This window comes from Chelonus insularis, unplaced genomic scaffold (genome assembly GCF_013357705.1).
Source record: "Chelonus insularis isolate UGA/USDA-ARS -01 unplaced genomic scaffold, ASM1335770v1 contig_41_pilon, whole genome shotgun sequence".
In the NCBI taxonomy this organism is placed as follows: Eukaryota; Metazoa; Arthropoda; class Insecta; order Hymenoptera; family Braconidae; genus Chelonus; species Chelonus insularis.
In genome coordinates, this window is record NW_023276571.1 from 645,034 (window position 1) to 658,519 (window position 13,486).

The window sequence follows — 13,486 nt, forward strand, 5'->3', positions numbered from 1 at the left end:
TTGAAATTAACCAGTCTAGCAACACGCAATGTTGGAATGCAGAAAAATTATGTCATAGGTGCAGTCATGTTTATAATAAATATTTTTTTTTTCAATAAGTTTTCGTTTCAAGTATTTTCAATTATACTGACATAAAAATTTGTAGAAAAGTCATTAAATAAACTTGAATAAAATATTTAAAAAAGACAACAAATTATGTACTTAAAATGTGAGATACTAAAGATGAACTTGAAAAAATATTTTTTTAACTTTGAATTCTCAATTGACCTCTGATAAATTTTATGAATCATTCAGAGGTTATCAAAGTCTCAAGAGAGCTAGAAGGTTGCCCATAGCCATTATGCTACCTTCTCACAAATCCAGAGAGAAGTATATAAACAGCGAAATAATAATTCATTAATATATCAAATACGTTCAAAGTAAGGAATATATTTACGTTCAATAACTCACGTTTCTCATGATTGAAAATTCATAGTTTCACGTTCGCCGATCGTTGCTGTCACAAACGTCGCGACACGCGAGCGCAGAACGCAAGAAAACGCACGGATGAAGCGCATCGCCTCACCAGGCCGGCTTGAGCTTCAAGACTAGCTGAGAATGTAAGCTCGAGCTAGTATAAGAGCTTACGAAGACTTGGTTCGTTATTCTACTGGGGGTTTGCTTCATAATTGAGTCGAGGGTGGTGGCCAAGTAACGACGACATCTATCGGAAGCTTAAATTACTTTGATGTCTGACCAAAGATAATCTTTATCACTGACTGAGTAAACTAAAACAAGCTATTATTTGTTGAATAAACTTTTAATTATTTATTGATGTTAAAATGTGTCAAAGAGTTATTTAAGCATCTAGGAATATTATTAACTTGACTTTGAATAATAGGTGCAAAAAAAAAAAAAAAAATCAATTGATAATGATAAATCAAAGATAATCACTAATTTCTTATGTTAGATTGAAAACGATCAACAGGTTCGCGTGCCGGAAGTCTTAAGGTAGACCGGAAGTCCACTCATCTAAGAGTTTTCAAACAATTGTAGAGAAGATCGGTTTCAATAGTTTTGGTTTTCTCGTTTTAATGAATCTCAAGAGTATAAGAGAGAAGAAGAACCTAGAGATAGGAAGAGGAAACAAGTAGTTTGATCGATGAGTTAAGAATATCTATTTGATAAATCGAGAGGGAAAGGATCGATGTTTATGATTGATAGACTAGGGACATGTAAGGTTCAAGGTGAAGGCTAAATAAAGTATTCTAAAAATAATTACACATCTCAATAATATTTTTTATCAATTATTTTATAGCCTTGTGTAGAAGAAATTCAATCGATAAGAGACAAAGTGATAAGTACAAAAGAACTAATGTTTCTTTTCTGATTCAGTTTTTTTTTGTGCTTTTTAGTTCATTAGCTTAGAATGCAACGAGACCAAATAATATTTAGAGATTCCATTATCACAGAATTCGTTACAATATCTCGATTGATTAAGAGAATATTCCGTTTATTAAATAATTTACTTTTTGTTGAGTAAATTTTTTTTAACAGAAAAATTAAAACTTCAAATCTAATAAATATATTTAAAAAATCAATAATAATATAACAAAAAGATTAAGATAAAAAATTAACTTCACTTGAAGTATTTTTAAAAATCTATTCTCATCAGAATACTCTCTTAACAGAGGCAAAATTAGGCGAAAGATGATTAATAATCATTCAAAATAATTATTTACAAAAAAGGAAATCTAACATTCACTGGTCAATTGCTTTTTAAATATACAAAACATTGCATTTCGGATATGTAATATCATTAATTAATAATAACAATATATAGAAAACTATTCTAATTTACAAAAAAATTATATTTTACATTTTACACAAAAATTGTACTTTTTTTAAAAACACTAAAAATTGTGTAAATTTGGTTATTTCATTGTCATGTATTAGAAAATGAAATTCAATGAAAAATTCATCACCGTTTACCATTTGATTTACTTTTAGAACTGTCAGTACTTTCATTCAAATCCCTTCGAGGTCGTAAGATAAAATTAAGATTATGCGCAGTATTGACTGCATAATAAACATTAGCAGAACTTGGTAAAACCATTTCCCTATCAGGAAGTACTTGGGCAAGTGTAAATTGGTCCGGACTTCCTTCAATTCCCAACTTAAGCATTGCATTTCTTATAACCTGAGGAGTTCTTTCATTATTAGAAAGCATTATTGATTTATAAAGGATGACACCTTCAGTCTCAACACTGTCACTCTCCATTGTCACCTTGATGATGTAAAAATCCGGTGAGCTTTTATGAGAATGACTAGGACTTGATAGTCCAACTAAATTTGGAGTACTAGTTCCATTTGAATTTACTATTGGAGGTCCTAATCGTTGATTGCCACCACCACCAGAACTTAACGATATGTCTAATGATGGTAGAGATGAGCTGGAAGACGAGCTAGACATTGCAGAAGGTGAAGTTCTTCGATCCAATGAATTGTGGGGTGAACTCGGAAGAGAATCTAGATCACAATAAAACTGAGATGAACTAGAACTTGATGTCGATGCTAAAGAATCGTTTTTCTTATGACCTTGATGATTCTGCTTCTTTTTAGCTCTGTGATTTAAAGTATTTCCCGGTGGAGGTGCTTCAATTTGACAGCTCAGCTTGTAAGCTTCACGATCATCTAGGACTACAATTGAATGGAACCATCGATCGAATTTTGAATCAGTACTGAAGTTATAAGCATTAGCTGCTCCCTGAAGAAGTCGAATTCGTGCTAAGACTTCAAATTCTTTGCGACGTTTGTCGAAATTAATTAGGCCTTCTGCTATGGTGTCAGGTATTGCGGTGTCGATCATGGTTAAATCCGTTAAAAATGTTCCTAAATATGGAATTGTTCCATAACTGATTTTCTAGAAAAATATGAATTCGTGAATAACTTTTTATTTCTCTAATAAATCTGATAATTGATTCGGTAAAAAACTCGATCATTGTTTGTTAGAATAAATAAAATAAAAGCTTCAATGAATTATAGAAATTAATTCAAATCCATTTCTATTTCAATGAGAACAATATTTTAATTGATCCTTCAATTAATTACCACAAAATATATTTATTTATTATGGATATTCCATTTTGATCGAATTTGAAACCTTGATAGAGCATAAAATCTCTTACTTTATATGCATTAAAAACTTACCCCAGCATGAGTATTTTGTTTTTGAAAAATTTTCTGAAGATGTCTGTCACTTCTGCCAGCAGTGTCTGCAAATTTTGCAGTACCCTCTTTAATCAATAATTCTCTCTGAGTCCAGGCATTGTTATCTTCAGAAAATATCCTTTCTAGTTCCATAAAAACTTCATGTTTATCTCGAGGCATATATTGCCAACATTTTTCTAACCTGTAGACAGGATTACTTTGCAATCCTGAAATAATAGCTTTTAAACTGCTAAAGTTTTTTAAAATTCTCAATTCTTGAGCAATATCAATCCAAGTTTCAAGGATTTTCGCTCTCTCTTGAGGTTTCAAAGTTGTATCAACAAGGATAGTTGACATTACCCTTAGAGATACAGCATTAAACTGATTGACAGTCGCTAAAACAGTAGCAGCATCGTGATTCCGAGATCTGTCTCTACGAGACCAAACTGCACCGAGACATTGATGTGCTATGAGTTTTTTAAATACTTCAGCGTCCATTCTTGTCAGCTGTTCAGCAAAATGCCGATGAGGAACTTCAGGAAAATTATAACTAGACCAACGATCATTGAGAAGATCTGAACAGTGTTGATTTGACAATCGGCCATTGTCATAAACAATACAATTATCTGTAAAGAGCAGAGATAGTCATTAAAATGGTGACTCAGAATATATAAAATAGTTATTAGCATTTCAAAGGCTTATTCAGATGTACACTGTATTGTTATATTTGATAGTATCATTATATCATAATAAAGATTGAATAATTTTAATTAATTAAATTTATTTACCAATGTGATCTTCGTCGTGAAATCTCTGAAGCCGATGTTTAGCTTTGAGCTCCAATTCCGACCCAGGAAGTTTTCTGTGAGTAAAGTCCAGTAGTCTGGAGAGTAAAGGATGGCTTGGTGGAGACTTCCAGTCACTTGGGTAAGCATCAAGCCACACATGAAGTGCTTGGACAAGAGTCTTCCTGTGTTGCTCTCCAGATTGATGACTTGCATCTTCCAGAGCATCATAACGTGCTAGTAGTAATTCTAAAACTTCTCTAGGAGTTGTGAATGCTCGATAAGTGGCTAGGAAAACATTTATGTAAGTAGACTCCAATTCTCCATCATCATTAGCTAAACTTTCCACCAACTTTTGAACTGTTCCTGCTTTAAGGAACCGTACTCGAACTGTTTCCCATTCTAAATGTGATATTTCATCATCAGAATCCTAAGAAAAATATTTTTTTCATTATTTCTGATGATTAATTATTTTTTGTAAATGAGGTTTAATTACTCACTGACGCAGAAAGACTCTTTGTAGGCCTGTGATATCTCACTTTTTTCAGGTACACAGTATAAATGACACCATCACACCTTTCTTCGCCCCATAAACGCCACGTGGGCTGAAAAATGATTTTTAAAAAAAAAAGCAGTTTAATCAATCAATTTTTTGTTCTGATTATTATAATAGATAATAGGAAAAAAAAACAATTAATTATTTTATGCAATATATTGTCAGCCTTGGAGAATAATGTGTCTATGACTACAAAAACACTCTAAGATTACAAAGTGATAATATGAAAATTTTTTAATTCGTAAAATTGAATTCTATAGTCTCAACATTTACTATTGATGTAGTAAGACTTAAGTAATGACTCAAGGTTATAAAAAAAACGTCTCAGGATGAGTAGAAAAGTGATGGAACAAAGGCTTTCAACGGTCTCGTGTGAATTTCATTGGGCAGACTATTATTTCCGGTCACGTGATGGGTAATTGCTCACTTTGGCCTCTCCCATCATCAACATATGAAGTTCTTTGATGATAAAAGAGTTGTAAAAACAATAATTAATTATTAATTACGATAACCATTAAGCAATAATTTTCTCGACAATTCTAGAAACTTTGCATGCGACATTCAGAAGCAAAAAACATGAAACAAAAAAATATTTTTAAACAAGTAGACTAAGCTGTACGGTGATGTTGGGTGGTGTTTTACCTGCTGAATATACCAATGAGTGGCATTTGGATTCTTGCGTGTGACAGGTTTGCACGGGGCACATAGAAGTAGAGGACCAAGCTTACAAGCTGGTTTACTGGCTGTCTGAGAGGGTGGCGGAAGCCCTTGAGGTGATGAGGGACTCAGCCCATCATCCCCCAGCACAGGCCACAGCATCCAATGCGTCTTTGTCTTCAGTTATTATTTTCTCTCACCCTCTCCCTCATTCGAGTTTTTTTTTTTTTTATTATTATCACGCATTCTACTCCATTTCTTCAATAAATTCTTAGCCCCTCCAAATCATTTTATAGCCCTGCGTTACTTGATTTATCAAGTTTTATCTGCAAAAAATGGATGGTCGTTTTCTTTTGTTCTTAAATTCATTGGGGTAATTTGAGGTCAAGAAAACATTCAAAAATTTCAGTTGTTTGGGTAAGTTTTAACAAAGTTGGGGAAAATAAATTCTAGAGGTTTATTATCAAGTTTATCAATCTTGAATAATACCTATAGACTCATTGTATTTAGGACATTGGAAATTTTTTATAAGATTTAATCGATAACTGTAGTGAATTGAAAAAAAAACTCTACACGTATATTCTCTGAAATTAAATATCGAAAAGTAAAAAAGAATATTAATATATTTTTTTTTCTATTCCTAGACAAGAAAATAACTTCAGTAACTTACAAAAAAAATTGTCTTACACATTTTTTAATAATGACAGTCTAGTTATAAATAAAAAATAGATTTTTCAATATAAAATAATGAAAATTATAATTATTCATTAATACACAAGAGTCTCTAAAGATAAAATGAATATTGATTGAAGCTGAAGTTCCACTTGTAAATAATAAGATAGATTAGCTTTTCTTATTTATTCTCATCATTATAATTCATTCAAAATACATACATGTCCTTTTTTTAAAAAAAATAATTGAAATAAAATAGTCTCCATAACATGGTCGAGTGGGGAGATGAATATTTACTAATTATATTGCAAATAAAAAGTCCTTATTAGCTAACTTTTTACGTTTCATGTATTTTAAAATAAGAAGAAGACAAATCTTTAATTATTAAAGACTTTTTTTTATCAAGTCAATGGATTTGAAAAAATCTGTTGACTCGATTTAGCAAATGAGAGATTTGTTTGCAAGATTTAATCGATAATTTGAGGTCTTTCTGAATTAGAAGACCTTTCTAAATGCATGCACGTGGGTGTCATTTAATAGCGACAAACATCGAGTTAATTAAAGTTGAAATTTTAGTCCATTTCCGTCAGTTATTTTTGATTCAATTGATCGATTTGATAGACTTTGAAGTTTAAAATATCTCAGGTTACTTCAGAAATAGATTTTTATATACAAATTGCTTTTTCTTTTTTTAATTTTTTTAAACAATTGATGGTAGCTCATCAATAAATAAACTTTTTAAAGTTTTTTTTCTTTTTATCTGAAGTTACATTTATACCAAATATATAAAAAAAAACTTAGCATTAATTAACTATCATTACTTTTTTGAATTACCTACATCTATTATGATAAATTTTTTTTAAATTTACATTTGATATTTTTTATTCAGAAAAATAATGATACTTAATTAATGCTAGGTTTTTATTTATATATTAGGCATAAATTTAATTTTTAATCGAAAGAAAAAAAACTTCAAAAAGTTTATTTGTTAATAAGTTACAATCCAACTTTATAAACAAAATCAGTTAATGTTCAACGGATTTTTAATTTTCGTCCTTTTCCAAAGTATCTTGACTGGACTATAAATTTTAAATGTAAATCAATGAAAAATATTGATAAATGAAATTAATCGATAAGCTGCGACGCCTCGTTTTTGATAAGGAACCAATTTGTTGGTGCTTGTTACGAGTTTACACAATATTGATCATTTTTTCTTTTTTGTTTAAAAAAAAACAACGGATTTATTTTTTTCTACTACTTGAAGGCTTTGTATCATTTTAGTTATGGTAATAATTATAAAATAAAGATAAGAGCGAAATCGAATCATCTTAACTTGTATCAGAACAATCTAAGTGAGTTTTTATAGACAATAGATAGTTGGTTTTGTCTTGCGTAACCAACTACTTCGACCGTATGCCGATTACATTCATGGTAACGGGAGAACCGATAGAGATAGAAGATAAACATGCACAAGCAAAATAAAAATAAAAAAAATTACAAGTTTTATATTTTATATGTTTTTTATTTGTCGAATAATTTTTAAATCTTGTCTCTTCCAGGAATTTTACATCCAGTTCATTGAACTAAATCAAATGAAAAGGTTATTACTGCTTTTAAACCGTAAGAAGGGAGGAGAACAAATAAAATTAAAACAAAACCGTAAAAAGATACAATTACGTTTTTGCGTTTGTTGGAAAGACTTGGTCGCACTTAAATGTTTGGAATTCAGCGAATACCAATTTTAGATTCTAGCGAAGGAGGAAGAATCGCTAAAACTGGCGTGAAAATAATTTTAAAACATTCTTATAAAAAGAAAGAGAGTTTAATTGACTTTATAGTGATAAATCTATTTTTGAAACAACCAAATTTAATACTGATATTTTTGATAACTCGAGAATAATTGATTCTAGTAAAAGAGGAGTATAATTGTGCTGAAATAATTTCAAGAAGTCGTCTGGAAGAGCAAGAAAATACACGCAGAGAAATGTATAGTAAAAATTACTCTGAATTTTATAGTGATTTGGTAACACTGTAGGGTGAGGGTAAAAATTACTATATACATGGTAAAAATTACTAAACTGCATAGTAATTTTTAGGGTAAAATTAGAGTAAAAATAACTATGCAGTTTGGTAATTTTAAAAATGTGCACAGTAAGTCCTAATTTTAGTACTCCCTGTCGATGCAGAAATAGGAAAGAAATCAACAAAGCATCAACATATTATAAATCTAAATATTACATGTAATCAAGGGAAATAATGAAAATCTTAAAGATCAATATATAACAGAAAAAACCTAGTATGATTGATTAAGTCAAATGTTAGTCAAGGTTCAAGATAGAATAAATTGATCGATTTGAGTGTCCCTGAATAGTATGTTTTTGTTATTATCTGTGTTGTGACAGTTGTATAGTAATTTAAGTCAATTAATTTGCCCTCGGGATTATTAAACACTTAAACAAAAATGACAAATATATTAGGCATCCAACGAGGTGTGTTAGAAAATAGTTGAGATAATCATAAAATAAAATGTACATTGGGAACAAGGAAAATGAGTAAACGAGTTTAGTCATTTCGTTAGTGAACTACACGTGGTGGATACACGACACATGGAGTTTACATTCAGATCCAACAGCTGTGCTAACTCATACTGAGATGTTATTAGAGTATTAAAACCGCTACACTCATTTCAAATTCATCTTTCAATTTTACGCAATTTATTTTTAAAATAAATTACAATTTTTAACGGTCACACACTAAACATAATAACACGTAATTATTTAATAATAACTATTATATGAAATAAATAAATAATTAAAATGAAAAATTATGCGAATGAGAAGGTGAAGTGACTCACTGATTACGACACAGTTACATTTTAAAATTAATTCCCACATTTTTGTTTGATTGAAATAATTTTTTCTAACACTTGTCCAATAGTATAAATGACATAAAAAAATCACTTGTTAAATAATTTAAGGGGATTTAAAAAATATAAATAATTAATTTGTTCTTAACAATTATTTACCTTCTTAAAGAAAAAAATCGTTCTAATATTCATACGTTGTTATGGTATTTATTTAATATTAACGGAGTAATAATGTTTTTTATTTTGATAATTATAAAAATGTGAAACAGTAACATAAAATAGTCGAGACGAACATCTAGAGCCTTGGAGACTCAATAGTAGACTGAAGCTTTGGCCGTCAAACGCGTTTATAACATGACGATATCGCGCGTGTGCGTGAAACGCATTCTATTTTATTCCTCGTGTTCGTTTAGTGCAATTAAATTTTCTGTCTTGCTTTGTTTCCGTTCATAAATGAAAGATAAACGGAAATGGAGAGAAAAGTTTGAGAAAAAGATGTATTTGTTGTATCATAAATAATTATATTGATAATTCCTAACTTTACAACTGTTGATGCAAAATATTAGCACTTTTCATATTAAAATTCAAAATATCTCCAGATATAATAAATAATAAAGTAATAAAATTTTAAATAAAATATTTTATCGTAACTATCAAAACTTTATTAGAGAAAAAAAATTCTTTTATTTCTGCTGTAATGAAGAATAATATTATTTTTAGATAAAATTAAATATCATTTTAGATAACGTGATGTTAGGATTAAAATACATATTTCATATCAAACTAATCAACAATATAAAGTTATAGTTATTTTCTTTTGATTCATATTTAAAAAGTTTTTATTTTAATGGTTTTTTTTTTTCAAAGTACTTTATTACTCCAATATCAAGTATATAAATATATTTGTATTTAATTTAATAAAAAAACTGTGGAATTTATTCAGTAATTTTTTAAATTTTTATAAGCATTTAACAAAATTTTATAGTAGTTGGTTTAAGGTGTTTAGCATTGTAAACATTTAAGTGTTTAATTAACAGTGTTGCTAAAATCATACAAGCAAGATGTTTTAAATTAATTATTTTTATATAAAGTACAGTGGTGTCTGAATATGATGTTACATAGATTTTTGAGAAAATTTAAACAATATTGTGTATAAACTTATTAATTGTAAAGTAGATACATTATTTATTGAGCCCATTTAATAAATAATTTCAATAATAATTAACACTTAAGTCTTATTCTACTTTTTTTGGTCTTACACAAAAATAAATTGATCAATGAACTCAATAAACTGACAATACGTCAGTGTATGAGCTTAAATTTATTTTTGTACTTTAAATAATAAATAAAAGTATCAATTTTTTTCTTTAAAATTTAAAATAAATAATAATAATAAATGATTTTTAAATCCATTGATTATTAAAATATTAATTTTCATTATATTAAATAAATTTAATTACTAATTTTGCATAGAGTAATGAATGAGTACTAATTACAATTAAGAAGTAAACACAACTTATTCAACACGCAATACAATGTCAATAATAGTTAATTAATCTCGATTAGAAAAATATAATGGGGAATGAATAAAAACAAAAAAAAGGAAAAACAAAAAAATAATAATTAATACTATCTACACAAAGATAAAAAAAATTAATAATATCACGAATAAATTTATTAAGTGGTTTTTGTGGTAAGAGAAAAAGTGTAAAAGTAATCGATAAAATGGCAGGAAAAAGTTGAATGGAAATTTTACACAAGAAACAAACAAGTTTGTTAAGAATTCACATATAAATATCAATCTAGTAAATGTTGCAAGATTCACTTGCGAAATCTTACGGAAAATGTGAAGCAATTATGTCTTAGTATATCAGATGTATAGAGAATAAATCATAACTCAAACCAAGGGAAAAAAATTTATCCAACTTAATTTCCTAAATAAAAATAAAACAAAACCTTCCTAGATAATAAATCAATAATAAAAAATAAAATAAAATAAAACATCAATCTCGAGAGATTAAATAAAATCAGATAAAACTAGGAATTTTTTGAATGAATCTTTCAATATATCTACCCTAGTATCATATGATGGCTTTATTATTGGTCTGACGTCATAAACGACAACGCATGTGTTGGTAACGTCATCAGTAACGTCACCTCACAACGATCATATGGAAGTGACAGTAAAAGCGAGTAATTTAAACCGTAAATTTATTAAACTTTTTCCTCAATTTCTTGATAATATTTAAAAGGTGAATTTATTTTCAATTTTACTAGAGAAAAGTATTTAAATACAAAAGTAAGTTAGTTGAGTTATGGTTTGTCTTGAACTAATAAAAAGTTTGAAATTAAACCAACAACGAATGAGAAGGTGTTGGAACACAGCAGATGATGATATTGATTTCACGTCGTGTTTGTAAGGGCTGTGAATGTTAGGATTGTGCCCACATACAACCCTAGAGTGTAGGTTGATAGTAGGAAGTATGCGGGGGACGATTCCTAACCAAGTTTTGTGTGACAGTCATGCTAGGGAGTTATGGTGCACGCAAAGATATTTAACTGGCGTGCCATTGTCTGTGATAAGGCCAAATGTCAAGTACAATCATGCTTAAATTGCAACTACAAATACACTATTTAACAAGTTATATAATAATAAACAATATCGATCAAAGCAATTGAAGAATATATTTTGATTTTCTAATAATTAACCAACTTTAAATATCAATTAACCTACTTATTATGTTAGGAATGAAGCAAAATTCATCTGTGTACTGATCTGAGTTAGGACTAGAGCTAGAACTAGTCTCAATGACTAATAGATGTGAATGAAAACATAGATACGATTAGATAGAAAAGCTTGTCAGACATGTCGTGTCATAAAAGGCTTTCTCTACTTTCTTTTAAGGAGTAGAGTAAAAGATATTAAGAAGTAATATGAAGTTTAACATTTTGCTACATTCTAAGATTATATAGTAGGTCAGTTGACTTTTGGAAAAAATGAAGGGTCACACAGCTGTTGTATTTATAAACATTTTTAACATTATTTATCTCTATACTTTTTTTTTCAGTCTTGAAGAAAGAAGAATTTTATGCAATTAACCTTGGAGATTATGTTCTAGGTAATGTAGGAGTTAAGTATGACATATAACGCCTAATCTAGTGTCACTCTTGCAAAAATTCATTTGTCTATATTTTAAATAAAATTTTTTTTTTAATTATGTTAAATGATTTTATCAATAAATTATTGAATATTATAATTGAACATTCATTTAATATTTCTATAAAACTTTTGAAAATTTAATTCTTACGTCAACGTCTGCTAATTGTGGTCACAGTTGTTGAATGTTTTGAATGTAAACAAACGAATCATCAATGTATAAAAAAGTTGTCTATTTTTCATTGGTATTTTATTTTATATATCAAATTGTTTATAAAAATGAAAATATTAATAATTCTTGATGATAAAAAAAAGATGAAATAATTCTCATTTTAACGGCTGATTAAAAAGTAATTTTCTTTTTTTTTTCAATTAGATTAAAAGAGAAACAATATGGTAAATCTTGATTGTATTCTTCAGGATGTCTTGCTTAACTTAATCTTCCCACACTCTTTTTTCGCTTAACGTGAGAAGTTCAAATCTTATAACGAAAGAAGAATCAAAACTTTTCCCTGTAGAAGAGTTTATAACAGTATTTTACTTATAAATTCTTTTCTCTAAACTCATATATATATATATATTTTTTATCCATTGAAATAATAAAATAAAACTGCTTTTCTTTTCAACTAATGAATAATTTCTCGTTAAAGTATTAATCATATAAGCAGAAATGTATTCAACAATAAGAGTTAACAATTATTTTAAAAGGCTTTTATGTATTATGATTGATTCAAATATTGTCAATTATTGAAATATTTGTAAATTAAAAATAATTAAAACATTAAATTCGCTGTGATAAATAAATAACTAGAAGAAACTAAAAAAGAGGTCACGTTCTAGAATGCAAGAATAACTTTCTCGTCCAATCGAATATAAATTGAAAACAAATGAGTTTTGATAGCACGTGAGATTGCTTCTAGTATTAGTAACATTTGTCAGATGACATGTGATAATATCACGTGTGCAAGGATATCCTCCAAGGTAACAATTTACAGGGTTTCAAAATGGTCAATTTAAGCACTAAAAAAATTATAAAAATTACAACATTTATATATATGTATAAAAAAAAAAGTAGTAAAAAGAAATAAATGATAAATGAATAATGCAGATAAAAAAGAAAAAAATAATACCAGGGAATCGTCTCCATTTTCAGCGTTCATAGCCTAACGTCACAGGATTGCACTTCATCTCTTCGTCCAGTAGTTAATTTCTTCATTACCGAGAAGCTTAGACAAATCCTCGAGTCTTCAATGTGTCGAATTGCAAGAGATTCAGGGTATAGTCTTCTTGTATCTCACACCTGTCATCCGGCATTGCACGATATTAAACCACAGAGAAAATGAAAAAAATCGAAAGAAAGAGAAAGAGTAATAAAGAAGAGAGAAGGAGGACACTGACACAAGAAACGTCAACGTACTAGTGTACTATAGCTTTCACATTAAAATTTCACAAATTTTGAATAAAATATTTTTTTTAAATTAAAGTTTAGATAAACACAATACACTTTATTATTTATTTTGTTTCATTGTTCAATCAACTGACACGAATTTAGATGAAATATACCTTCAAGTCAATACAGTTGTACGACATTTATAGCTTATGAA

At 28.5% G+C, this 13,486-nt stretch overlaps 2 protein-coding genes and 1 long non-coding RNA gene across 5 annotated transcripts in view; 1 reads left to right on the plus strand and 2 right to left on the minus strand.

The window, feature by feature from the left end:
• Positions 1-603, minus strand: part of dysc (dyschronic) — a 31,669-nt gene extending 31,066 nt beyond the window's left edge. The window contains exon 1 of the mRNA XM_035087904.1: positions 451-603. The gene's annotated coding sequence lies outside the window, so the exon portion shown is untranslated. The remainder of the gene's footprint in view (positions 1-450) is intronic.
• A 771-nt stretch (positions 604-1,374) lies between these two features.
• Positions 1,375-13,146, minus strand: Rgl (Ral guanine nucleotide dissociation stimulator-like). Of its 3 annotated transcripts, XM_035087769.1 has the most exons (6): positions 8,885-9,100; positions 5,173-5,513; positions 4,475-4,579; positions 3,978-4,404; positions 3,190-3,815; positions 1,375-2,902 (listed from the first exon to the last, which is right to left on the minus strand). In XM_035087769.1, exons 2-6 carry the CDS (start codon positions 5,347-5,349, stop codon positions 1,961-1,963), a joined length of 2,277 nt encoding a protein of 758 aa, XP_034943660.1. In that variant the 5' UTR covers positions 5,350-5,513; positions 8,885-9,100; the 3' UTR covers positions 1,375-1,960. The 3 variants fall into 3 exon arrangements, with proteins under 3 accessions (XP_034943660.1, XP_034943662.1, XP_034943661.1); XM_035087771.1 differs by lacking the exons at positions 5,173-5,513; positions 8,885-9,100 and adding an exon at positions 13,013-13,146; XM_035087770.1 differs by lacking the exon at positions 5,173-5,513 and having other exon boundaries at positions 8,885-9,092.
• On the plus strand, positions 11,805-13,203 carry LOC118069567 (uncharacterized). Its single transcript, XR_004690641.1, has 2 exons — positions 11,805-11,844; positions 13,036-13,203. It is a non-coding gene; the product is annotated as an uncharacterized lncRNA (long non-coding RNA).
• Positions 13,204-13,486: the final 283 nt, after the last annotated feature.